At 45.8% G+C, this 25,836-nt stretch overlaps 1 protein-coding gene across 1 annotated transcript; it reads right to left on the bottom strand.

Annotated features, from left to right (window-relative positions):
- Positions 1 to 599: 599 nt before the first annotated feature.
- LOC141989300 (interferon-induced very large GTPase 1-like) lies at positions 600 to 25,836 on the bottom strand. The gene is made up of 4 exons (XM_074955771.1): positions 25,514 to 25,836; positions 11,120 to 11,247; positions 8,165 to 8,390; positions 600 to 5,362 (listed from the first exon to the last, which is right to left on the bottom strand). Exons 1-4 carry the CDS (start codon positions 25,794 to 25,796, stop codon positions 600 to 602), a joined length of 5,400 nt encoding a protein of 1,799 aa, XP_074811872.1. The 5' UTR covers positions 25,797 to 25,836.

Genomic DNA, 25,836 nt, shown 5'->3' with positions numbered 1-25,836 from the left:
CATTATTTGGGGTTTCCTTCTAAAATATCTGCTCTTCTTAGTTCAACCACAAATTACTTGGTTTGATAACGAGCTGCTTCTTACCAATTACGGATGAATAATTTCTTCCGCAGCAGGAATTATTGGACGGAATTCTCTGGCCAGGTGTTATGCTGAAAGCCAGACTAGCAGATGATTATTGTGGTTGCTGCTGGCCTCCCTTGAAATCTAATAATTTGTTAGGAAGAAATTTCTGTTGTTCCACAACTGTCCATTCAGGGTTCCTTGAATCTTCTTATGGAGTATCTGGTATTGCCCACTCTCGGAGACAGGATAGTAGACTAAATGGTCCACTCTGCTCTGGTCAAGTGTGGCCGTTCTTATGTTCCTAGCAGTAATTGTATAGCAGTCACTCTGTACATTGTATCATAAGTTGTCATGTGACATGAAAAATCAGAAACCTGTCAGCTCGACTTAGAAGCTGTGAAGTGAACATGAGGTTCTGAGACTTAAAAAATACAATACAGAATATTTTGTAATATGCCATTTTTTAAAATTAAGGAAAGTTTCAAATATTTAAACATATGTATATTCCATTTCAACAGGCTCTCACCATGTTTTTATTTCATGTTAAAGACTTCTTTTAGGCCTTCCTGTGCCCGAGTTTCAGTTATTTTTCCCCAGTCTCTTGGGAGATCTGCTGGGTTAGCATTATAACTGTTAGCTAACTGGTGATTGAACTTCTGAAAAATAAACTTCCAGTAATCAGAAGCCTCAATGCTGGGATCTGGCTGAATGCGCCAGTCTGGGTAATAGATGCGATAATCTTTGTAGGGATGACGTTTCCCTTTTGTGTCTGAATTTCGGAATGAGTTCTCAGAAACCACTTCAGATGAGCATATATCATAGACAAGTTTTTGTGTATCAAGATACCTGTAACCGCATAATCCTTGTGGCCGATGCACAGATGCAAAATGCTCCTTGTGGTCACTGCCTCCTGCTTCACAGGGGACTTTACAAAATGGACACTGCTTCCCACAGCCAAACACTTGCTTGAAGATCTCATCCTGGGGTTTTAATGACAGATTGGAGAGTTTGGCCTGAATATCCAAACCACCAAATTGGAGTAAGATTTCTTGTTCCAGATCCAGAAGAAAAGTTTGAATATTAGCACAAAACTGGCCTGTTTTTGCTGTGTTTTTAAACTGTATCCCAAGTAAGTTGTCCTTGGAAATGACTAGGTCCTGCTGCAGCGCTTCACAAAAGTTGTTTAAAAATGCTAAGACTGTGGTATTTTTTTCATTTTTGGAGCTTTCCAGAACTTCCCTCACTTTCTTTACTATTGTAGATAGAATCTTTTTCTCCAACTCTCCCAGACGCTTAGTCTCCCTGTAATGATCCATCATCCATCTCTGAATCCAGGTTTTGACAAATTCTTCATAGTTTTTCATATATTTCACATAGTTATCAAAGTTCATCTCCTCCAGAAGCTTTTTCTGTACAGTGAACTGGAAAAAGGTCCGGCTGCCATATTCAATGGACTCTGCCTTGTTGAGAATGTCATCTACTATCTCTATTCCTAGCCTTTTGTTGATATGATCCACCAAGGCAGGTTTGAGACACTGATAACAGAAATCCCTGGCCCTTGTTTGGTTCTCATCTTTTTCCAAATACAGGTCAGTGAAGGTGGAGAAATACTGAAGTTTCAGCTTCTCTAGACGACACTGAGGATCATTTTGTTGGATAAAATCTTCATGCATCTTCTGAAATCTCCAAGCCGCCTCCCCCAAAATATGAATTTTCAGGTCAACTTCAAAGCAAGCAGTAGTGCCGAGTTTTTTAACATCCTCCTGTTGGAGCCTCTCATTGATCATGTTCAGCAGTTCTCTGCAATGGATTTCATCGTAGTCCACTTTGGAATTTACCTTTTCTTCCGAGTATCTTTTACCCTCTTCTATTAAGGATTTAGCAAGTTCTTCTGTGTGAACAGTTGTTTCACATTCCCCTGTGGACAAGAGTTGTTTCATAGTTTTGATCCATGCTGTATCTATGTACTTGTTTTTCATTCTGAAATTGTTAATTCCATGAAACAACAAACTATCTAAATCCTGTAGCTTCTGCCTGACGGCACTCCCTCGATTTGCCAGGTCCTTTCTCAACTGGGACTCCATCTCTCGATAAACTTCACGTTTCTGTAAGCTGCTGAACTTCAACTCTGACAGTGTTTCTCTCCACATGTTTTCAAATTGTGATTTCAGTTCCTCATGCTCTAGTTTATGTTTTTTATTCCTACATTCATCCAAGACCCTGTCAACTTTCCCTTCAATTATCTGCATGTATGAGGTCTGGATGTTTTCTGTCTTGTGCTGGCCTTTTCGAATTCGAATTGCTACCTCGCACTTGTGCTCGGAGTAGCTCTCAAGTTCGTTTTTGAGGCTGTTTGCACTCCTGATAAAATCTTCTCTGTACTTTTCTATCAGGTGCAGATTCGAAACTCCACTTTCAAAATAATCTTGTAAATTATCCAAAACTTTTTGTTTCTCGTGCTGCAGTTTTTCCTGTGCCTCATTTTTCAACATGGATAAGGCACTAGCCTGTAGTTTCTCTGATGTCTGATTCTGAATGACAGTTTCCTTTTCAGATACCCAGAGATGTATCTCTTTGCGGAAATGCCACTCCCACTCGGAATACTTCATAGACAGCTGGTTATAGGCTTCAGCTACAAGGCTGTTTCTGAAACTGAAGATGAAGTTCTCGTGTTTTACAGCATTCCACAGGCTCTCCACCCATTTGACAAACTGGGGAATGTCCTTAGGGGCTCTATTACGTGACTGTTTCTTTATAAAATCAAGCAGGTATTTCTTTAGCTCACACACCCTCTCACTGTATCCCATGTTCACTGGAGCCATGGGAGGGACTCCATGCCACAGCCCAGGGATGTACCAGTTGTGTTTCTCTGCATCATAGTCCATAATACATGAAAATTTCACTTTTTTACATTGTTTTTCCATCCTAGCTGCAGCTTTGGTCATTTCATTCAGCTGCTCTAGGAGGTGCTTCCTGTCCCTCATGTTTTGCTCACGCGCAGACACATCACTGACATTCTGATGCACAAATTGGCAGTTGGCTTTTTGCCCTATTTCCTCCATTCTGAGAAAGGCATGGACCGCAATTTGCAGAATATCCTTCATTTCAGTGGCATTCTCCATGGCCATGTTAACGATGGTTATGTCACTTAACCCAATCACCAGTGTGGCCAGCTCATTGTCATGTTGATAACTATCCTCCAGCAGGGCCAGTTCAGGGGCTTTCAAGCCTTCTGTGTCTATCACCAGGATGAAGTCACAGCCCAGTTCCTGCTGAAAGTTCTCTGCCACTTTAATGAGCATCATGAAGGCTCCCCGCGTACATCGGCCACTGCTCACTGCAAACTGCAGGCCGAACATGGTGTTGAGGAGGGTGGATTTCCCAGTGCTCTGTACTCCCAGCACCGTCAGAACCACCATTCTGGACCTTTCCCCCAGCTTGGCATGGAGCTCAGTCAGAACATCTGTCACCCAATGCAGTGGGATGTTGGATGAATCTCCATCTAACAGTTCCATAGGAAACCCTTCCAGCATCAGGTCAGCTGCTATGCCTGGGAGATGGATGAAATGTCTTTGGCATTCTGCCTTGTCTCCTTCTTTAACCATTGAGCATTCAGCTTCATAGAACTGCCCCAACTCACGCATGAAATGCTCAACCCCTAAGGAAGTGGTAGATATTAATTTATCCAGCATAGTTAGTGCTTGTGGGTCATCTCCTGCCATTTTACTTTCCCCTTTATATTGATCCCGTAGTTTAAAAAGATTATCTCGAGCAATGTGATCCAGGCTAAACTTCATCCATTTCAGGAAGTAATGTTTCTCCATTAAAGGCAATTGTTCTATTCCATTAATAAATTTAATCAATCCATCAGTAAGGTCACATTGATTCTGCTGTCTACGTAATTCCAACAGTTCCTCTCTCAGTTGAGATTTATAGTCTTCAGTGGCAGTCTCCCCTTGCCTTCTCATTCTGCACAGTTCTTTTTCCACTTTAGCCAATTTTTCCCAGAGATCCCCCTGCAGTCTCAGCATTTCCCTCTTGTACTTTGCCACATCTTTTATTTCCACAGTGATTTCTCTCGCCCGCTTGCTTGCACTCTGGCATTCCTTACGGTCCTCATCTACCTGGATTCCTAGTTCACGTGCAGTCACAGCCATGGCTTCCAAATTCATTCTCTCGGGAGGTGAACTTGTTATGCTTTTTATTGTATATTTCAGTTTTTGAACAAATCCTGCATTATTTGTGGTGCTGTCTTTCTTCAGCAGTTGCGATTTGCTCAGATTCAGCACTGGAGCCAACTTATTAAGGAATCCCAATGTTTCCTTGGGATTTCCATTCTTGCAGTTGAGGATGAAGTAGTATTTAGTGGCTGATCCCTGCAGGGATGATAACAGCGTGTATTGTCTCTCACTGATGCTCTCAGTAACTATGAACACTGCTGAGGAGACCACTGTTAAAAAGCTGAACTGCAGCCAGTGAGATTCAATGTCTCCACGCAGATTTGTAGCTGCAACGGGTTCTGGGAAAAGATCTGAATTCTCCCTCCCAGCAGGGAAATACCAGGAAATCTCAACCAGCCCATCTGCGATTTCCCGAGGGACATTCCCAGAGTCCATGTCCCGATGGATAAAGAAATCGTGGTGCTGCTGGGAGGGGCTGAGAACCTCATTGAGGAGTTTGGACTTGGAGAAGCTGCAGTTCCCAATCCGCACAAAGGAAATGGTTGGCATTGCTGTGAGCACCAGGCTCTCCTCTCTGAACCCTCTGCTCTCTGCCAGGGAGTGCGGCCTCCACTTCCTCACAATGTCCCTCATGGCCCACAGCAGTAGGGTGCACTTGGGGGTGTTGATGGGAGGTAGCAGCAGAGGGAGGGCAAACTGGCACATGGACATTTTGGACAGGATCTCCTGCTGTAGGAAACTGTCGGAGCAAAGCAGAACGGCACAGAGAACATCGAGGGGATGTAGAGACTCTCTGATGTCAGTGTCACTAAAACTAAAAACATCTCCACCTGCAATCTGTGCCTCCTCACTGCCTCCTTCATCATCATATGCTCTATGCACAAGGCTAGTGTTTCTGGCTGTCCCATTCAGAGTCATTAGTTTCCTCAGGAAATGCCACGGTAAATCCCCTAACATCTGAGGAGTCCAGTTTTCTATACTTTCTGAGCCAATTTCCAGGACATGCTGCAGCCTGAGTTTTGTGCTTTGGTATTCCTGCAGGTTTAGCTGAGAAAGGAGTCCTTGAAAAGCTTTATTTTTCTCTGTAAAACAAAATGAAAATAGGATTCTCACGACTTTCGGAAGTTAGATATTCCCAGACAGAACATTTTTAGAGATGGAATTAATGATGTAAAATCTTAATAATTTAAAAGGAAAATTCCATTGGTGGCTAGTAATTAGGGGCTAATGGAGTTAAAGCTAATAAACTAATCCCCCTCTTCTATTTCTTTAACTAACCTTTACAGCAGGGCTTCTCAACCTTTTTCTTTCTGAGGCCCTCCTCAACATGCTATAAAAACACCACAGCCCACCTCTGCCACAATAACTGGTTTTCTGCATATAAAAGCTGGGGGCAGCATTAGGGGGTAGCAAGCAGGGCAATTGCCTGGGGCCCCACACCACAGGGACCCCCACGAAGTTACATTGCTCAGGCTCCAGCTTCAGCCCCGGGTGGCAGGGCTCAGGGACCTGGGCTTCAGCCCCATGCGGTGGGGCTTCAGCTTTCTGCCCTGGGCCCCAGCGAGTCTAATGCTGGCCCTGCTTGGAGGCCCCCCTGAAACCTGTTCAAGGCCCCCTAGGGGGCCCCAGACCCCTGGTTGAGAACCACTGCTTTACAGCATATACTGTTCTTTTCTCCCTTCTCTCCAGCAGCCATATGAGGGAACAGTGGGGGGTCGGGAAGGGGCGGAAGGAGAGTCTGGCAGTGCTCCCCCCACCTTCTTTACAGCATCACGGTAGAGGGCTGTCTCTGGAGGGAGGGGCTGGTGGGACTGGTGCCCTCATCCCTTATTGGTACATGCAGACTGGAGCTGGAGGTGTAATTTCAAGCTGGAATAGACATAGGCATGCTAGCTTTGTTTGATCTAGTGTGATAAAAATACAAGTGTAGCCACAGTGGCGGGGTCGTGGGATGCCCGCGTACAATCCCATCTGAGATCCTATGTACGTGCTCAGGAAGCTAGCCCACACCACCGCAGCTAGCGTCTACCTTTAGTGTGCTCGCTTGATCAAAGCTAGCGCGGGTATGTCTGCCCAAGCTGGAAATTGCACTTCGAGCTCCAGTGTAGACAGGCCCTAAAAGAGCTCCTCTCTCCACTGAAAGTATAGAGCGTTGCTGAGGTCAGAACATGCATACACGCTGCCTTTTCAATCCTCTTGGCACAGAATCAGAGTAATCCTAGAGTGTGAGTGCAGGTACAGCCCCCGTGCAAAGCTCCATCCCCACCTCAGGAGCAGCATGCGGGGCCCAAATCGCAGGAAGACGAGGGAGAGTGAATGAGCAATCGTCCAAGGTGTCACTTTCCTGGTAGGGACCTGTGACCAGGAAGCAGTAGGCCCATGACACAGTGAGGTGAGTGAGCAGTGAAAAGAGTGGCAGGGAGGCCTGTGACAGGGAGGTGGGGAGCAGGGCACATGGATTTCTCAGCTCTTTATTTTTCCCAGGTGGGAGTAGGGCGTGAGAAAGCCGAGTGGTAACTGTCTGCTCATTTTCACTAGGAGCAATGATAGGAGTTACAGCATTAGGAGCTACTGAGAGGAGCAAAATGTATTTATTGAAGGAGAGGAAAAGCCCCAAATTGATTAGTTGGTTAGGTGATTTTATTGGGACATCAATCCAATCAGGAAGCAAATGTGGGGACAGGGGTGCAAGGAGAAGGGGTAAAATTGTAGAGAGGTTCTCACATTGTTAACTGGGTTCTCTCTCAAGGCAGATGGGTCATTTGTGAGGCCAGAAATTAACTTGATTTGTATCTGTTTTTTTAGAGAAGACCCCACCCCATTATAGCCAAAAGCCTGCTGGAGTGTGGGAGATCCAAGTTCAAGTCCCTCCTTGAAATCAGCCAGACTGGGTTTTTGAAAAGGGGCCTCCCACATCACAGGCGATTGCCCTATTGAGTATTCTGGGGGATGCATATTCCATCCAGCTCAAAAGATCACCAGTCTGGTTGCCCTGGGCTGTCTTTTGTGCAAGGCTTGAGCCAGCAGGCATGCTCTGAGAATGCTACCAGATCAGACTCCACAGGCTAGAAAGGTGGGGCAATGTCTAGCTGAGAATCCCCAGGCTTGGGGCTGCTGTCCCATCTGCAGCTCCTGCTGGGGCTCAGGGCTTCCACCCTGTGACTCCTTCCAAGGCTCAGGACACCCATTTTTCAAATTGGCCAGGGCCTCTGGGCATGGGCCCCATGGGCCCATGTGTTAATCCTCTACTGACTGTGACTTGCAGCTAGGAGCCCCTGGCTGGCGCGCTCCCAGCAGCACTGGGGGGAATCGAACCCACCTCCACCTCTAGGAGTCTCCTCCAGCTGCAACAGTTCCGTGATACTTCACCCCAGCAAGGCTCAGGCCTTGTCTACCCTACTAAGTTTTGTCGCCAAAAACTGCCTTTTGGCGACAAAACAGTGAGAGCGTTCACACTGCAATGCGACTTTTGCTGGGAAAAACGTCTGGTTTCGGCAACAAAAAATGTCCACCCTAAGAGAGAGTTTTTTCTTTCCCCCTCCCTTTATTGTTGACAAAGAGCCAGCGTAGACACTGCTGTTTGTTTTGTGGACAGAACTGGCTTCCGCCAGTATCCCACAATGCCAGTTCTGATCGCTCTGTTCAGTGTTTTGATTTCTGCTGCCCTGCAGGCATGTGTCCCTCCCCTTTCAAAGCTCTGAGAAGTATCTGACAGCTGAGTGTGCTGCTCTCTTTGGGGAACAAAGAACAAATCATTGGAATGCTCCTGTTCTGCCCGGCACTAGGAACACAGCGGCAGGCAGACTGCTGTCACTGGTGGGGGGCAGTACTGGATTTATAATGGTGCCAAAGGCACCATGGCACTGGGCCCGTGCACAGCAGGGGCCCCCCCGGGCCCGGCACTCCACCTCCGCTACAGCCCAGCAGCCGCAGTGCTGGATCTCCTCTCCAGCCCCTTCCCCGGATGACCTGGACCCTGGACTTCTCCTCCCCCTGCTCCCGCCCATCGCTCCTCCTCTCAGCTGTCCGGCTGAGGGCTCCTTTCGTCTCCCCACCACATGCCTTGCCGCTCCTCCGGGTTGCCGGTGATGGACAGTCTGCCGCTTCAGGCTCCCCTGGGCTCAGGAACCCCAAAGCCAGGGGCTGTCAACCAACCGCCCGGAGTGGAGTGGAGGGGATGGAGTCCCTGCTTGCCGCTCAGCTGCTCTGCAGCAGAGGAAGGGTGGGGGGCTAGGACCAGGGAGAAAGTAGGTACCCGCTCTATGTGGGTAGGTGTGTGGGTGGGATCCTGTTTACCCCCTCCCCAGCTCTGCTGCGCTTGCGGTTTACCCCTGGTCCCTCCCTTGCTCCAGGGAGCAACCCTAGCTCCTGCCCCGCTGTGCTTTTGCCCCCCCGCCCCTGCCTTGCTCCAGCTGGGGACCAATCCTCCCTGCCCATGCCCTGCTGTGCTCTTGCCCCTCGCCCAGAGGAGGATTTACCATAAAACACAGGGTGCCCTGGCACAGGAACCCCCCAACAACAGGGGGCCCCAGGGCTGGGCAGCTGCAGGGGCAGAAGCTTGATCCTGCTGGCTCCTGCTGCAGGCTTCACCCGCCCCCACTGGCAGCCAATCTCCCCCCTCCCCGAGCGCGCCACATCCCCTCTCCTCCCCCACCCTCCCAGCACTTCCCCTGCCTCCAAACAGCTGTTTGCCAGCGCTCAGGATGCTCCAGGAGGGAGGGGGAGGAGCAGGGCTGTAGCGCACTTGGGAGCAGGGACTTGGTGAAGGGCTGGAATCTGGGCAGGACGGAGCAGAGGTGGGGCCCTTGCACTCCCTCTACACATACGCCCCCAGCCCCACAACCCCAGCCCCAATTTATTCACCCCCTTCACACACAGGGAGCCCCCTGCCACCCTCCCTGACTCCAGCACCCCTTCACACACCGCCCAGCCCCCGCCGCCCTCCCTGACTCCCGCATCCCCTCACACACTGCCCAGCCCCCTGCCGCCCTCCCTGACTCCCGCACCCCCTCACACACTGCCCAGCCCCCTGCCCTCCCTGACTCCCGCACCCCCTCACACAACCCCAGCCCTGACTCCTGCACCTCCCCACATCCCACTCTCACCAAACAGGAGCTCCTTCACCCCCACCCCACATCCCCACCTGCACCCCTTGCACCAAACAGGAGCTGCCCCAAGTAAGCGCTCAACACCCCAACCCCCTGCCCCAGCTCTGAGCCTCCTCCCACATCCTAACTCCTGGACAGACCCTGCACCCCAACTTTTTTTACATTTTGTTTAATAAGCACTCTTATCCAAAGCACTTTACAATAGTTAGCTAATGGTACAAACAATATTTGGAAAGATCATTAAGTGATCCATTGAGACCCTCAGCAATTTTCAAGTGGTCTGTGGAAAAATAAGTTAGACTACAAAAACAATCAAGGTACCTCACTTTATTTTCATTTTCTTCCTATTTCTTATAGGAGGACAATGAAGAACAAAAGAATGAACAGCGGGGCCGGGCGGGGGGGGAGATAAGAGAGAATGTTCTTTTTCTTGGCTGGGTCCCAAGGGGGGGGCCCAAAAATGAAGCTGAGCACAGGGCTCCACTAACTCTAAATCCGCCACTGTCCTGCCATATGAAAAAGCTATATAAGATGGGGAGTGACATCATAAGGGTTCTTCACTCCCCACCCAAGAAGAGTCTTGGAAACACGCAAGAACAAAGACTGAACTGGGGGAAGCGCAGGACCCAGGCTAAAGGGATTTCTAGCCTGTGAAGGAAACACCTGGGGGGTTCTAAGATGTAAAGCAAGTGCAGCTTGCCCCTTAAGAATCTTCAGCCTGCTTGTATCATCTCTTAGGGTGAGAATCTGCTAATTCATATCCAGTATATTTAGTATAAGAAGTTTAGTTTGTGTGTTTAGTTTATTTGCTAGGTAATCTGCTTTGATCTGTTTGCTATCCCTTATACTCACTTAAAATTTATCTTTTGTGGTTAATAAACTTGTTTTTGGTTTATCTAAACCAGGGAGTTGGAGTGGGTGTGTCAAGGTTCCTTCCCCATTCTGAACTCTAGGGTATAGATGTGGGGACCTGCATGAAAACCTCCTAAGCTTACTTTTACCAGCTTAGGTTAAAACTTCCCCAAGGTATAAACTATTTTACCCTTTTGCCCTTAGACTTCCACTGCCACCACCAAACTTTATCTGGGTTCCTGAGAAAAAGTAGTTTGGACACATCTTTCCCCCCAAAATCCTCCCAACCCTTGCACCCCACTTCCTGGGGAAGGTTTGGTAAAAATCCTCACCAATTTGCATAGGTGACCACAGACCCAAACCCTTGGATCTTAAGAACAATGAAAAAGCAATCAGGATCTTAAAAGAAGTATTTTAATGAAAGAAAAAGTAAAAGAATCACCTCTGTAAAATCAGGATGGTAAATACCTTACAGGGTAATCAGATTCAAAACATAGAGAATCCCTCTAGGCAAAACCTTTAGTTACAAAAAGACACCAAAACAGGACTATACATGCCATTCAGCACAGCTTATTTACCAGCCATTTAAACAAAAGGAAATCTAACGCATTTCTAGCTAAATTACTAACAAGTTCTAAGACTCCATTCCTGTTCTGTTCCCAGCAAAAGCATTACACAGACAGACAGACCCTTTGTTCCTCCCCCCTCCAGCTTTGAAAGTATCTTGTCTCCTCATTGGTCATTTGGTCAGGTGCCAGTGAGGTTATCCTGGCTTCTTAACCCTATATAGGTGAAAGGGTTTTACCTCTGGCCAGGAGGGATTTTATAGCACTATAAACAGAAAGGTGGTTACCCTTCCCTTTATATTTATGACATCATGTCTTATTTCCACAGCCCATCCTCTCATCCTGCCTCTTTTCTCCATCCATTGGTGAGTGCTGCTGCTCCTCCCTTTTCCCTTCGCCATTCCCCTGGTGGCTCACCTTCTGTCCTCTCCTCCAGCTCTTCTCTGGTGTCTCCCTTAGAGCCCTGGGAAACAGCTAGGAGAAACAGGATGAAATTTAATGAAAGAAAAGATTAGGCTCAATATCCAGAAAAACTTCCTGACAGTGAGACCTATGAAGCCGTGGAATCATCTTCCTAGGGGGAAGGTTGGAGCCCCATCACCTGGGTCATAGAAAATTAGGACTGGATAAACACTTGGAGAACAGACAGTATGCAAAAATACTAGGCGTCTTCAAGTCTCCCTGCCAGAAAAATCCCCACCTGTTCCTGGCTGTTTTGGGTCTTAGTGATGCTTTCGTTTTGTTTCTCTGTTTGAAATGTTGCTAGATGCTAACCTCATCTTTGTAACAAATGCATTTGCTGCTGGTTAAATCTTCCCTTGGGCCTTGTCTCTACTAGGAAAATTAAAACCATAGATCAGCACCAATACAGGGCAACTGGTTTTAGCAATAGAGGGGGATGTTTTTTCAGTTTGCAGTCTGGTAGCAGGCAGTGTGTTGTGAGAGAAGCAGAGCCTTTGATGAAAGCTGAGCCCTGATTAGGGGGCCAGGCATCCCTGATTAGGGACCCTATAAAGGCAGCCAAGCAGCCAGCGGCACATGAGCAGCAACACAAAGCCAAAAAACAGAGCTGACAACAGGGAAGTTTGAGAGGGAGCTTGTAAGAGGAGTTTGCGGGAAGGGGTGTGTGTGTGTTGTTGTTGTTTTTGACAGGTGCTGAGGAGGGAAGGCTATGACAGCTACAGAAGCAGCCACGGTAGGGACCAAAGAAATGGACGAGACAATGAAGATGAGTGATGTGGAAGCTGCAGGATTTATATCATTCTGCGGAGGGTACCTGAAAGCTGCTTCCTTTTTATGCCTGCTAGATTTGATTGAAGAGCGGATCAGAGGTTTGGAGATGCTTTTAGAAGCCATGGTTGAGTTTCAAAGAGGATTTGAGCAGAGGATGGAAGGAAGGTGAGAGGAAGCTGAAGAGAAAAGTCAAGACTCAATGCAAGCTAAATTGAAGAGCTGTGAATGTAGGCTGCTAGATGAGGAGAGTGGCCAGTGGAAGCATGTGACTATGAAAACAAGGCATAGGAAAAGACCAGCTAGCGAACAAGAAATAGAGCCGAGGAACAGGTTTGCTGAGCTGGATAAAGGGGAGAGGCAGGCAGTAACAGAAAATGGATGGGCAAGGAAGAAGAGAAGAGTAGCTAGTCACCCACAAGAAGAGGAGAAGAGTCAATGGAGGTAGCCAGAGTTCAGAGCCCCAGGAGGAGAGAGGAAGACTTGCCAAAGATTGCAAGTGAGAACAGAAGGCAGGGAGACTTGCAGCCAGAGGGATCACAAGGGGGAAGGCTGGAGAATTGAACCAACACCAGGAAGAGAGAGGTCTATGTGACCGGGAACGTCCTACTAAGAAGACAGGCCTGTCACCGGAGCTGATCCAGAGAACAGAAGGCTGTGCTGTCTGACAGGAGCTAAGATATGGGATGTGGACCTGAGGCTGAAGTGGATCCTAATCGGAACAGGAAAGAATCCATAAGAACGGCCATACTGGGCCAGACCAAAGGTCCATCTAGCCCAGTATCCTGTCTTCTGACAGTGGCCAGTGCCAGGTGCCCCAGATGGAATGAACAGACCAGGTAATCATCAAGTGATCCATCCCCTGTCGGTCATTCCCAGCTTCTGCCATATCTCCCCTTAGCCATCTCTTTTCCAAGCTGAAAAGTCCCAGTCTTATTAATCTCTCCACATAAGGAAGCTATTCCATACCCCTAATAGTTTTTGTTGCCCTTTTCTGAACCTTTTCCAATTCCAATATAATCCACTGATTGTCCTCCACATGGGAAAAATTATGCTGCTAGATTCTCACTGGAACAATTTTCCCTATGACTGGAGAATTGCAAATATAGTACCTATATTTAAGAAAAGAGAAAAAAGTGATCCAGGCCTCTTATTTTAACCTCAGCTGTATGCAAGGTCTTAGAAGAAATTTTGAAAGAAAGAATAGTTAAAGACATAGAGGCAAACAGTAATTGGGATAAAATACAACATGGTTTGCAAAAGAAAGACTATGCCAGAAGATAACAGATTTTCTAGACAAAAGAAATGCAGTAGATCTAGTCTGCCTGAATTTCAGTTAGGCATTTGCTATAGTTCCACATGGGAAGTTATTAGTTCAATTGGAAAAGATGGGGATTAATATGAAAATTGAAAGGTAGGTAAGGAACCAGTTAAAGGGGAGACTACAATGGATTGTACTGGAAGGTGAACTGTCAGGCTGCAGGGAGTTTACTAGTGGAGTTGCTCAGGGATTGGTCTTGGGACCAATCTTATTTAACAGTTTCATTAATGAACTTGGCACGAAAAGTAGGAGTGTGCTAATTAAATTTGCAGAAGACACACAGTTGGGAGGTATTGCCAATACGGAGGAGGACTGGAATATCATACAAGATCTGGATGACCTTGAAAACGGGAGTGATAGAAATGCGATGAAATCTAATAGGGAAAAGTGCAAGGTAATATACTTAGGGACTAACAACAAGAATTTTTGCTATAAGAAGGGGACATATCCGTTGAAAGTGACAGAGGAGGAGAAAGACTTGGGTGTATGGATTGATCACGGGATGACTATGAGCCACCAATATGATATGGCCTTGAAAAAGGCTAATGGAATCCTAGGATGCATAGAATCATAGGACTGGAAGGGACCTCGAGAGGTCGTCTAGTCCAGTCCCCTGCACTCACGGCAGGACTAAGTATTATCTAGACCAGGGGTTCTCAACTTTTTTCTTGCTGAGGCCCCCTTCAACATCCTATAAAAACACCAGGGCTTGGCGCGGGAGGCAGGGAGTGCAGGGCTCTGGGCTGGGGGACACCCTTGGGCATAGGCATAGATTTACTTCTATTTCGGGGGGGCAAGGGCTGGCAGGGATCAAGCCAGCTCTGCACAGCAGGGTCCAGGGACAGCGTGCCCCCTCCACCCCCTGACTCACTTAGGAGGCCACCCAGCTGTCTGGGTAGTGGGGGGATGCAATAAAAAAAATATAACTCAAAGGGGGGACTCAGTTCAAAAAGTTTAAAAACAGTTCAAGGTGCAGGCAGGGGAGTAGCTAGGGGCTGTGTGCAGGCAGGGGATCGCTCCGGGTGCAGGGAGGGGATAGCTAAAGGGCTGTGTATGGGAAGGGGGTAGCTCAGGGTGCAAGGAAGGGGTAGCTATGGGCTGTGTAGTGGCAGGGGGGCTCCCAGTGCAACTCCCAGCTTCAGGGGGCAGGTGTTGGGGCTCCCAGCTTCAGCCCCCCTGGCTTGGGGTGTGGGTGAGGGCTGCTGGCTTCAGCCCTGCGCTGCTCCCGGCTTCAGCACTGGTGCTCGCTGCGCCAGGTTTCAGCCCCGGGGCTCTGCGGCCCCCTGAAAGGGCTCTGCAGCCCCTGGTTGAGAACACTGATCTAAACTATCTCTGGCAGGTGTTTGTCTAACCTGCTCTTTAAAATCTCCAAGGATGGAGATTCCACAACCTCCCTGGGCAATTTATTCCAGTGCCTAACCACCCTGACAGTTAGGAAGTTTTCCCCTAATGTCCAACCTAAACCTCCCTTGCTGCAATTTAATCCCATTGCTCCTTGTCCTATCCTCAGAGGTTAAGGAGAACAATTTTTCTCCCTCCTCCTTGTATCAACCTTTTATGTACTTGAAAACTGTTGTCATGTCCCCTCTCAGTCTTCTCTTTTCCAGACTAAAACCCCATTTTTTCAGTCTTCCCTCATAGGTCATGTTTTCTAGATCTGTAATCATTTTCATTGCTTTTTGGACTCTTTCTAATTTGTCCACATCTTTCCTGAAATGGGGTGCCCAGAACTGACCTTGCATCAGGCGAGATATTTCCAGTCGAGACAGGGAAGTGTTACTGCCATTATACAAGGCACTGGTGAGACCTCATCTGGAATACTGGGTGCAGTTCTGGCCTCCCGTGTTTAAGAAAGACAAATTCATATGGGAAGAGGCGCAGAGAAGGGCTACTGGGATGATCAGAGGACTGGAGAACCTACCTTAGGAGAGGAGTCTTAAGGAGCTTGGCTCATTTAATCTAACAGAATGAAGGCTGAGGGGAGATATAACAGCTCTCTATAAATGCATCAGAGGGCTAAACGCCAGGGAGGGAGAGGAGTTATTTTAAGTCAAGTCCTAACGTTGGCACAAGAACAAATGGATAGCCAGTTTATATCAATAAGTTTAGGCTTGAAATTAGATGAAGGTTTCTAACTATCAGAGGAGTGAAGTTCTGGAACAGTCTTCCAAGGAGAGTAGTGGGGACAAAAAAACTAACCTTGTTCAAGATTGAACTTGATAAGTTTATGGAGGGGATAATAGGATGAGGTTGCCAACAATGGCATATGGTCAGCCACGACTGCTATTAGCAAATATCTCCAATGACTGGAGATGGGACACTAGATGGGAAGGGCTCTGTGTTATTATAGTGATTTGTTTCCCAGGTGTTTGGCTGCTGGATCTCACCCACATGCCCAGGGTCTAACTGACTGCCTTATTTGGGGCTGGGAAGGACTCCCCCTCCCAGGTCAGATTGGGAGAGAAACTGGCCTTTTTTTTTTTTTTTTTTTTTGCTTCCTCCGCAGCTTGGAGTCACTTGCTGGTCTGAAGTCTTCAAATCAAGATTTGAGGATTTCAGTAACTCAGCCAGAGGTTCTGGGTCTATTACAGGAAGGGGTGGGTGTGGTTCTATGGCCCACAATGTGCAGGAGGTCAGACTAGATGATCATAATGGTCCCTTCGAGACTTAAAATTCTATGAGTCTATGTAGAATCAGGCATTTTTACCATTTTTTTATACTTTTGCTCTGTGTAGGATGCTTACAAGTAATCAGCCAATTAATGATGGGTAGAAGGAGCAGCAGTCAGTGAAAACTGATATATAAAATCATTTGGAGCCATCTAGGTCCTGTTCCAAAGAACGAAGCTGGGCTGCTGGTCAGTCAAAGATGTGCAGTTCTCAGGGTGTGTCTTCACAGCACAGTTAGTTTAAGTAATAACTTGCGTGTTACCCCAACTAGACTCTTGTCCACAAACAAGAATCTCTAGCTGTAGTTAAGTGTAGATTAAACTCAGGTTAGCTACCTTGTGCGTGTGTGTGCATGCCGCTGAAGCTCCAGCTAATAATCCAGTGTTACCTCTCAGCAGCACCTAATCCAATCGCTCTGCTACTCAAATCGTTCTGTGTTACTCCAGTGTTGTTTTGAAGTGTGGTTGCTCTCACTAGAGCTAGGCTAGCTCAAGTGCAGTAACTTGAGTATACGAAGTCTAGCTAACTCTTGCAGTGAAGATAAAGGCCACAAAGAACTCTGCCATCAGAGGCGGACGGCTGAGAAATGTGTAAAAACCAGTACCCTCCAAATATCACAGGTGGCATGGAGGGGAAGGTTGCTCCTGAGTAGCTCTGAGGAACATGGCTTCCACCTCCTGTGCTCCTCTGACAGCAGCCCTGGCTGGCAAATCACAGATGGTTTGCCAGTTGAAAGAACAAATCTCACAAACCACACATGGGTTGTCAGAGCTGGACTTGCAGCAGAAACGATGGGGGTATTTGGGTGAGACTTGGGGAAGGGGATGCTTTACAACTAGTCTCTGTGTACTCTTTATAATGTCTCCAGTTTTATATTTTTTTCCTGATTTTCAAATGTAAAAAAACCCATCATTCAAAACAGTTAAGGTTGATAAGGACAAACACCACCCACATCAAAACCACAAAACAATGAAATATTGAGTAAAACCAGCAAGTATTATCTCGACCACAGCTGGAGAACCACTGCAGCAGTGAATTTAAATGTTCAGAATTAACATTTCATTTTCAAGACATCTAGATAGACTTATGTGTAGTGCTGGGGAGGAGCCGATGGTCATGGTACATGTAGGTACCAATGACATAGGGAAGGATAGGAGAGAGGTCCTGAAGGCCAAATTTAGGCTGCTAGGTAAGAGATTGAAGTCATAAGAATGGCCATACTGAGTCAGACCAAAGGTCCATCCAGCCCAGTATCCTGTCTACCGACAGTGGCCAGTGCCAGGTGCCCCAGAGGGAGTGAACCTAACAGGTAATGATCAGTGATCTCTCTCCTGCCATCCATCTCCACCCTCTGACAGACAGAGGCTTGGGACACCATTCTTTACCCATCCTGGCTAATAGCCATTAATGGACTTAACCTCCATGAATTTATCCAGTTCTCTTTTAAACGCTGTTATAATCCTAGCCTTCACAACCTCCTCAGGCAAGGAGTTCCACAGGTTGACTGTGCACTGTGTGAAGAACTTCCTTTTATTTGTTTTAAACCTGCTGCCCATTAATTTCATTTGGTGGCCCCTGTGGGGGCAAGTAAATAACTTCCCCTTAGTCACTTTCTCCACACCACTCATGATTTTATAGACCTCTATCATATCCCCCCTTAGTCTCCTCTTTTCCAAGCTGAAAAGTCCTAGCCCCTTTAATCTCTCCTCATATGGGACCCATTCCAAACCCCTAATCATTTTAGTTGCCCTTCTCTGAACCTTTTCTAACACCAGTTGTGGCAAAATACCTTGTTCACCTCAGCAGGCTCCATCCTTTTTAGCCTTGGAGACTCAGGTTTGGGGCAAGGCAAATCCTTATAGGTGGCACAGGGTCCTGCTACTCCTCTCCTCAGTCGGTCCCTTGTGCTTGTTTCCTTTCCCTTCTGGGGAGCGAGTGCAGCCTCCCTACTGGGAAGGTCTGGTGTCTTGCTGCAAACAGCCTACTGGCAACTTCCCTGTTCCCCTCACTCCCCCTCTGCTTCCACCCCGGGGAGGGTTTAAAAAGGTCCCAACTAGTTGGAGTCAGCTGAACCTAATTGGTTCCCTAGCAACCCCTTTTCCAGCTGAACCTTATTGCCCCCTGGTTATCTCTCCTCAGTGGATAGGGAGGGGCCTTTTAATCCCCTGGGACTAATTACTACCCCGCCCTTTGGAGCCGTTTGTCCTGGGTTTACCACACAGTATATCTTTTTTGAGAGGAGGGGACCACATCTGTATGCAGTATTCAAGATGTGGGCATACCATGGATTTATGTAAGGTCAATAAGATAGTCTCCGTCTTATTCTCTATCCCTTTTTTAATGATTCCAAACATCCCGTTTGCTTTTTTTTTTTTTCCAAACATCCCGCTGCACACTGCATGGACATCTTCAGAGAACTATCCACGATGACTCCAAGATCTTTCTCCTGATTAGTTGTAGCTAAATTAGCCCCCATCATATTGTATGTATAGTTGGAGTTATTTTTTCCAATGTGCATTACTTTCCATTTATCCACATTACATTTCATTTGCCATTTTGTTGCCCAATCACTTAGTTTTGTGAGATCTTTTTGAAGTTCTTCACAGTCTGCTTTGGTCTTAACTATCTTGAGCCGTTTAGCATAATCTGCAAACTTTGCTACCTCACTGTTTACCCCTTTCTCCAGATCATTTATGAATAAGTTGAATAGGATTGGTCCTAAGACTGACCCTTGGGGAACACCACTAGTTACCCCTCTCCATTCTGAAAATTTACTAGTTATTCCTACCCTTTGTTCCTTGTCTTTTAACCAGTTCTCAGTCCATGAAAGGATCTTCCCTCTTATCCAGTGAAACTTAATTTACTTAAGAGCCTTTGGTGAGGGACCTTGTCAAAGGCTTTCTGGAAATCTAAGTACACTACGTCCACTGGATCCCCCTTGTCAATATGTTTGTTGACCCCTTCAAAGAACTTATGCTGAAATAAATTGGTTAGTCTCTAAGGTGCCACAAGTACTCCTTTTCTTTTTGCGAATACAGACTAACATGGCTGCTACTCTGAAACCTGTCAAATAGATTAGTAAGACATGATCTCCCTTTACAGAAACCATGTTGACTTTTGCCCAACAATTTATGTTCTTCTAGGTGTCTGACAATTTTATTCTTTACTATTGTGTCAACTAATTTGCCCGGTACTGATGTTAGACTTACTGGGTCTGTAATTGCCGGGATCACCTCTAGAGCCCTTTTTAAATATTGGTGGTACATTACCTGTCTTCCAGTCATTGGGTAGAGAAGCTGATTTAAAGGACAGGTTACAAACCATAGTTAATAGTTCCGTAATTTCACATTTGAGTTCTTTCAGAACACTTGGGTGAATACCATCTGGTCCCGGTGACTAGTTATTGTTCAGTTTATCAATTAATTCCAAAACCTCCTCTAGTTACACTTCAATCTGTGGCAATTCCTCAGATTTGTCACCTACAAAGGACGGCTCAGGTTTGGGAATCTCCCTAACATCCTCAGCCGTGAAGACTGAAGCAAAGAATTCATTTTGTTTCTCTGCAATGACTTTATCGTCCTTAAGTGTTCCTTTTGTATCTTGATTGTCCAGGGGCCCCACTGGTTTTTTAGCAGGCTTCCTGCTTCTGATGTACTTAAAAAACATTTTGTTATTAACTTTTGAGTTTTTGGCTAGCTTTTCTTCAAACTCCTTTTTGGCTTTTCTTATTACATTTTTACACTTAATTTGGCAGTGTTTATGCTCCTTTCTATTTACCTCACTAGGATTTGACTTCCACTTTTTAAAAGATGCCTTTTTATCTCTCACTGCTTCTTCTACATGGTTGTTAAGCTACGGTGGTTCTTTTACTGTGTTGTTTAATTGGGGGTATACATTTAAGTTGATTCTCTATTATGGTGTCTTTGAAAGTGTCCATGCAGCTTGCAGGGATTTCACCCTAGTCACTGTGCCTTTTTATTTCTGTTTAACTAACCTCCTCATTTTTGCATAGTTCCCCTTTCTGAAATTAAATGCCACAGTGCTGGGCTCTTGTGGTGTTCTTCCCACCACAGGAATGTTAAATGCTATTATATTATGGTCACTATTTCCAAGCGGTCCTGTTATAGTTACCGCTTGGACCAGATCCTGCGCTCCACTCAGGACTAAATCGAGAGTTGCCTCTCCCCTTGTGGGTTCCTGTACCAGCTGCTCCAAGAAGCAGTCATTTAAAGTATCGAGAAATTGTGTCTCTGCATTTCATCCTGAGGTGACATGTACCCAGTCAACATGGGGATAATTGAAATCCCCCTCTATTATTGAGTTCTTTATTTTGATAGCCTCTCTAATCTCCATTAGCATTTCATCATCACTATCACTGTCCTGGTCAGGTGGTAGATAATAGATCCCTACTGTTATATTCTTATTAGAGCCTGGAATTACTATCCATAGAGATTCTATTGAACATGTGGATTAATCTAAGATTTTTATTTCATTTAATTCTACATTTTCTTTTATGTATAGTGCCACTCCCCCCCATCCCCCCGCACGACCTGTTCTGTCCTCCCGATATATTTTGTACCCCGGAATGATTGTGTCCCATTGATTGTCCTCACTCCACCAGGTTTCTGTGATGCCTATTATACCAATATTCTCCTTTAACACGAGGCACTCTGGTTCACCCATCTTATTATTTAGACTTCTAGCATTTGTGTACAAGCACTTTAAACATTTGTCACTGTTTATTTGTCTGACCTTTCCTGATGTGTCAGATCCTTTTTTATGTGAATGTTTCTCGTCTGAACTGGCCCATACTTTATCCTCTTCCATCCTCTTCTCCTGACTAAAACCTAGAGAATGTCTCTCAATAGACTCTCCTCGAAGAGAACTCTCTGTCTGATCCACGTGTGCCTCTGCAGCCATCAGCTTCCCCCCCCCCCACCACCATCTCTTTGTTTAAAAACTGCTCTGCAACTTTTTTAATGTGAAGTGCCAGCAGCCTGGATCCACTCTGGTTTAGGTGGAGCCCACCCTTCCTGTATAGGCTCCCCTTAGCCCAAAAGTTTCCCCAGTTCCTAATAAATCTAAACCCCTCCTCTCTACACCATCGTCTCATCCACGCATTGAGACCCTGCAGCTCTGCCTGCCTACCTGGCCCTGAGCATGGAACAAGCAGCATTTCGGAGAATGCCACCATAGAGGTCCTGGATTTCAGTCTCTTTCCTAGCAGCCTAAATTTGGCCTCCAGGACATCTCTCCTACCCTTCCCTATGTCATTGGTACCTACATGTACCACGACCACCGGCTCCTCCCCAGCACTACACATAAGTCTATCTAGATGCCTCGAGAGATCCGCAACCTTCGCACCAGGCAGGCAAGTCACCATACGGTTCTCCCGGTCATCGCAAACCCAGCTATCTATGTTTCTAATGATCAAATCTCCCATTACTAACACCTGCCTTTTCCTAATGACTGCAGTTCCCTCCCCTGGAGAGGTAACCTCAGTGCAAGAGGCTACCCCAACATCATCTGGAAGGAGGGTCCCAACTATGGGAAGGTTTCCCTCTGTTCCCGTTGACTGCTCTCCTTCTCTGGGCCTTCCATCCTCCTTAACAGCGCTGGGGCTGTCTGACCGGAGGTGGGACAAATCTACAGTGTCCTTGAAAGCCTCCTCAACAGACCTCTCTGCCTCCCTTAGCTCCTCCAGTTCTGTCACCCTGGCCTCCAAAGCCCGTACGCGGTCTCTGAGGGCCAGAAGCTCCTTGCACCAAATGCACACATATGCCACCCACCCACAGGGCAGGTAATCATACATGCTGCACTGAGTGCAATAAACTGGATAGCCCCCAATCTGGTGCTGGGCTTCTGCCTGCAGTCTCTCCTACAGCTACCTAGGTTAATGATAGGGTTTTTGTTTAAAACAAGAAGTTTTGATTAAAGTTTAGTTTAAAGGTTTTAAAGAATGGCAAGTGTACCTCGCCCCCTTCCCACTCCCCTTCCAAACTCCCTCTCGAAGCTCCCTGTTAGCAGTCCCTGTTTGCAAAGCTCAAGTCCAGGACCTCCATGTTAGCATTCTCTGAGACGCTTCCAGTTCCATGCGCAGGGCCAGTTAGATAGGCAGAGCTGCAAGGTCTCAATGTGTGGATGAGACAATGGTGTAGGGAGGAGGGGTTTAGATTTATTAGGAACTGGGGAAACTTTTGGGAAAGGGGGAACCTGTAGAGGAAGGATGGGCTCCACCTAAACCAAAATGGAACCAGATTGCTGGCACTTAAATTTAAAAAGGTCATGGAGCAGTTTTTAAACTCAGGGCTGGTGGAAGGCCGACAAGTGTGGAGGAGCATGTGGTTCGGACATCCCTTAGGGGAGGATCTATTAATAGAGAAGATCTATTAATTAAGACTCTCTATGTCCTCTTAAGGACGAGAGGATGGAAAATGATAAAATACAGGCAGGATCTGATCAGAAACAGTCAAATGAAAGAGTCCCATTCAATTATATTGTGTAATGGCGGACAGCTCAAAGGAGACAAGTTTTTAAAGTGCTTATATACCAGTGCTAGAAGTCTAAATAATAAAATGGGTGAATAAGGATATTAATATAATAGGCATCACAGAAACTTGGTGGAATGAGGATAATCAATGGGATACAGTAACACCAGGGTACAAAATATTTTGGAAGGAGTGGCACTATATGTGAAAGAAAGAGTAGAATCAAATGAAGTAAAACCCATAAATGAATCAAACTGTGCCATAGAATCTCTATGGATAGAAATTCCATGCTCTCATAATAAGAATATAGTGGTAGGTATATAGCGGTAATATATTACCGACCACCTGACCAGGATGGTGATAGTGACTGTGAAATGCTCAGGGAGATTAGAGAGGCTATTACAATAAAAAACTCAATAATAATGGGGGATTTCAATTATCCCTATATTGACTGGGTACATGTCGCCTCAGGACGGGATGCAGAGATAAAGTTTCTTGACACCTTAAATGACTGCTTCTTGGAGCAGCTGGTCCTGGAACCCACAAGAGGAGAGGCAATTCTTGATTTAGTCCTAAGTGGAGCACAGGATCTGGTCCAAGAGGTGAATATAGCTGGACCGCTTGGTAATAGTGACCACAATATAATTAAATTTAATATCCCTGTGGCAGAAAAAACACCACAGCAGCCCAACAGCGTAGTATTTAATTTCAGAAAGGGGAACTACACAAAAATGAAGAAGTTAGTTAAACAGAAATTAAAGGGTACCGTGCCAAAAGTGAAATCTCTGCAAGCTGCATGGAAACCTTTTAAAGACATCATCGTAGAGGTTCAACTTGAATGTATACCCCAAATTAAAAAACATAGTAAGAGAACCAAAAAAGAGCCACCTTGGCTAAACCACAAAGTAAAAGAAGCAGTGAGAGGCAAAAAGGCATCCTTTAAAAAATGGAAGTTAAATCCTAGTGAGGAAAATGGAGAGAAGCATAAACACTGGCAAATGAAGGGTAAAAATACAATTAGGGAGGCCAAAAAAGAATTTGAGGAACAGTTAGCCAACCAGTGGGGCCACTGGACGATCGAGATGCTAAAGGAGCACTGAAGGACGATAAGGCCATTGCGGAGAAACTAAATGAATTCTTTGCATTGGTCTTCATGGCTGAGGATGTGAGGGAGATTCCCGAACCTGAGCCATTCTTTTTAGGTGACAGATCTGAGGAACTGTCCCAGATTGAGGTATCATTAGAGGAGGTTTTGGAACCAATTGATAAATTAAACAGCAATAAGTCACCGGGACCAGATGGTATTCACCCAAGAGTTCTGAAGGAACTCAAATGTGAAATTTAAGAACTACTAACTGTAGTCTGTAACCTATCATTTAAATCAGCTTCTGTATCAGATGACTGGAGGATAGCTAATGTGATGCCAATTTTTAAAAAGGGTTCCAGAGGTGATCCCTGCCATTGCAGGCCTGTAAGCCTGAGTTCAGTACCGGGTAAACTGGTTGAAACTATAATAAAGAAAAATACTGTCAGATATATAGATGAACATAATTTGTTGGGGAAGAGTCAACATGGTTTTAGTAAAGGGAAATCATGCCTCACCAATCTACTAGAATTCTTTGAGGGGGGGTCAACAATCATGTGGGCAAAGGGGATCCAATGGATATTGTGTACTTAGATTTTCGGAAGGCCTTTGACAAGGTCACTCATCAAAGGCTCTTAAGCAAAGTAAGCTGCCACAGGATAAAAGGGAAGGTGCTCTCATGGATTGGTAACTGGTTAAAAGATAGGAAACAAAAGGTAGGTATAAATGGTCAGTTTTCAGAATGGAAAGAGGTAAATAGTGGTGTCCCGCAGGGGCCTGTACTATTCAACATATTCATAAATGATCTGGAAAAAGGGATAAACAGTGAGGTGGCAAAATTTGCAAATGATACAAAATTACTAAAGATAGTCAAGACCCAGGCAGACTGCGAAGCGCTACAAAAGGATCTCTCAAAACTGGGTGACTGGGTAACAAAATGGTAGATGACGTTTAATATTGATAAACGCAAAGTAATGCACATTGGAAAGCATAATCCCAACTACACCAATAAAATGATGGGTTCTAAATTAGCTGTTACCACTCAAGGAAGAGATCTTGGAGTCACTGTGGATAGTTCTCTGAAAACATCCACTCAATGTGCAGCGGCAGTCAAAAAAGCAAACAGAATGTTGGGAATCATTAAGAAAGGGACAGATAACAGGACAGAAATATCATGTTGCCTCTATATAAATCCATGGTACACCCACATCTTGAATACTGCGTGCAGATGTGGTCGCCCCATCTCAAAAATATATATTAGAATTGGAAAAGATTCAGAAAAGGGCAACAAAAATGATTAGGGGTATGGAACAGCTTCCCTATGAGGAGAGCTTAAGACTGGGACTTTTCAGCTTGGAAAAGAGATGGCTAAGGGGAGATATGATTGAGGCCTATAAAATCAGGACTGCTGTAGAGAAAGTAGACAAGGAAGTGTTGTTTACTACTTCTCATAACACAAGAACTAGGAGTCACCAAATGAAATGAATAGGCAGCAGGTTTAAAACAAATAAAAGGAAGTATTTCTTCACACAACGCACAGTCAACCTGTGGAACTCCTTGCCAGAGGATGTTGTGAAGGCCAAGACCATAACAGGGTTCAAAAAAGAACTAGATAAATTCATGGGAGGATAGGTCCATCAATGGCGATTAGCCAGGATGGCAGGGATGGTGTCCCTAGCCTCTGTTTGCCAGAGGCTGGGAATGAATGACAGGGGATGGATCACTTGATGATTACTTGTTCTGTTCATTCCCTCTGGGGCACCTGGCACTGGCCACTGTCAGTAGACAGGATCTTTGGTCTGACCCAGTATGGCCATTCTTATGTTCATTCATGTACATATATAATGCAAAATTTTGTTATAGTTGGGAAATATGCTGTCTCTCTCTCAGTGTTATGGCTATTACCTTTTTTTTAATGAAAAATAGAATAGAAAGAGATTTGACCTACCATGGCCAGAAGGTTGTAAATTCTGATTGGTGCCAGGAAAGAGGATTTCTAAACACTCCAGAAATTGCTGGCAGGTTGACTCCCCTTTTTTCTGTATGTGAATTAACAACTTCCTGATTTTGATCACGATGTCCTCTTTTTGATTGAAGCTGTTGTACTCCTCCTCTGTGATGATGGACAGGGCAAGTAACTCATCCAAGATGTTATCAGGGTCTCTTTGAATAAGTTGTATCAGCTCTTTGCGTTTGGTGCATAGAATCCTGTATTTGTCACCAGTGGCCATTATCACTGAATCACAGGATCCGCAGTCATTTGCTTTTAAG

This window comes from Natator depressus, chromosome 6 (genome assembly GCF_965152275.1).
Source record: "Natator depressus isolate rNatDep1 chromosome 6, rNatDep2.hap1, whole genome shotgun sequence".
Lineage (NCBI taxonomy): Eukaryota > Metazoa > Chordata > Testudines > Cheloniidae > Natator > Natator depressus.
This window is presented reverse-complemented; position numbering and strand designations above follow the sequence as displayed.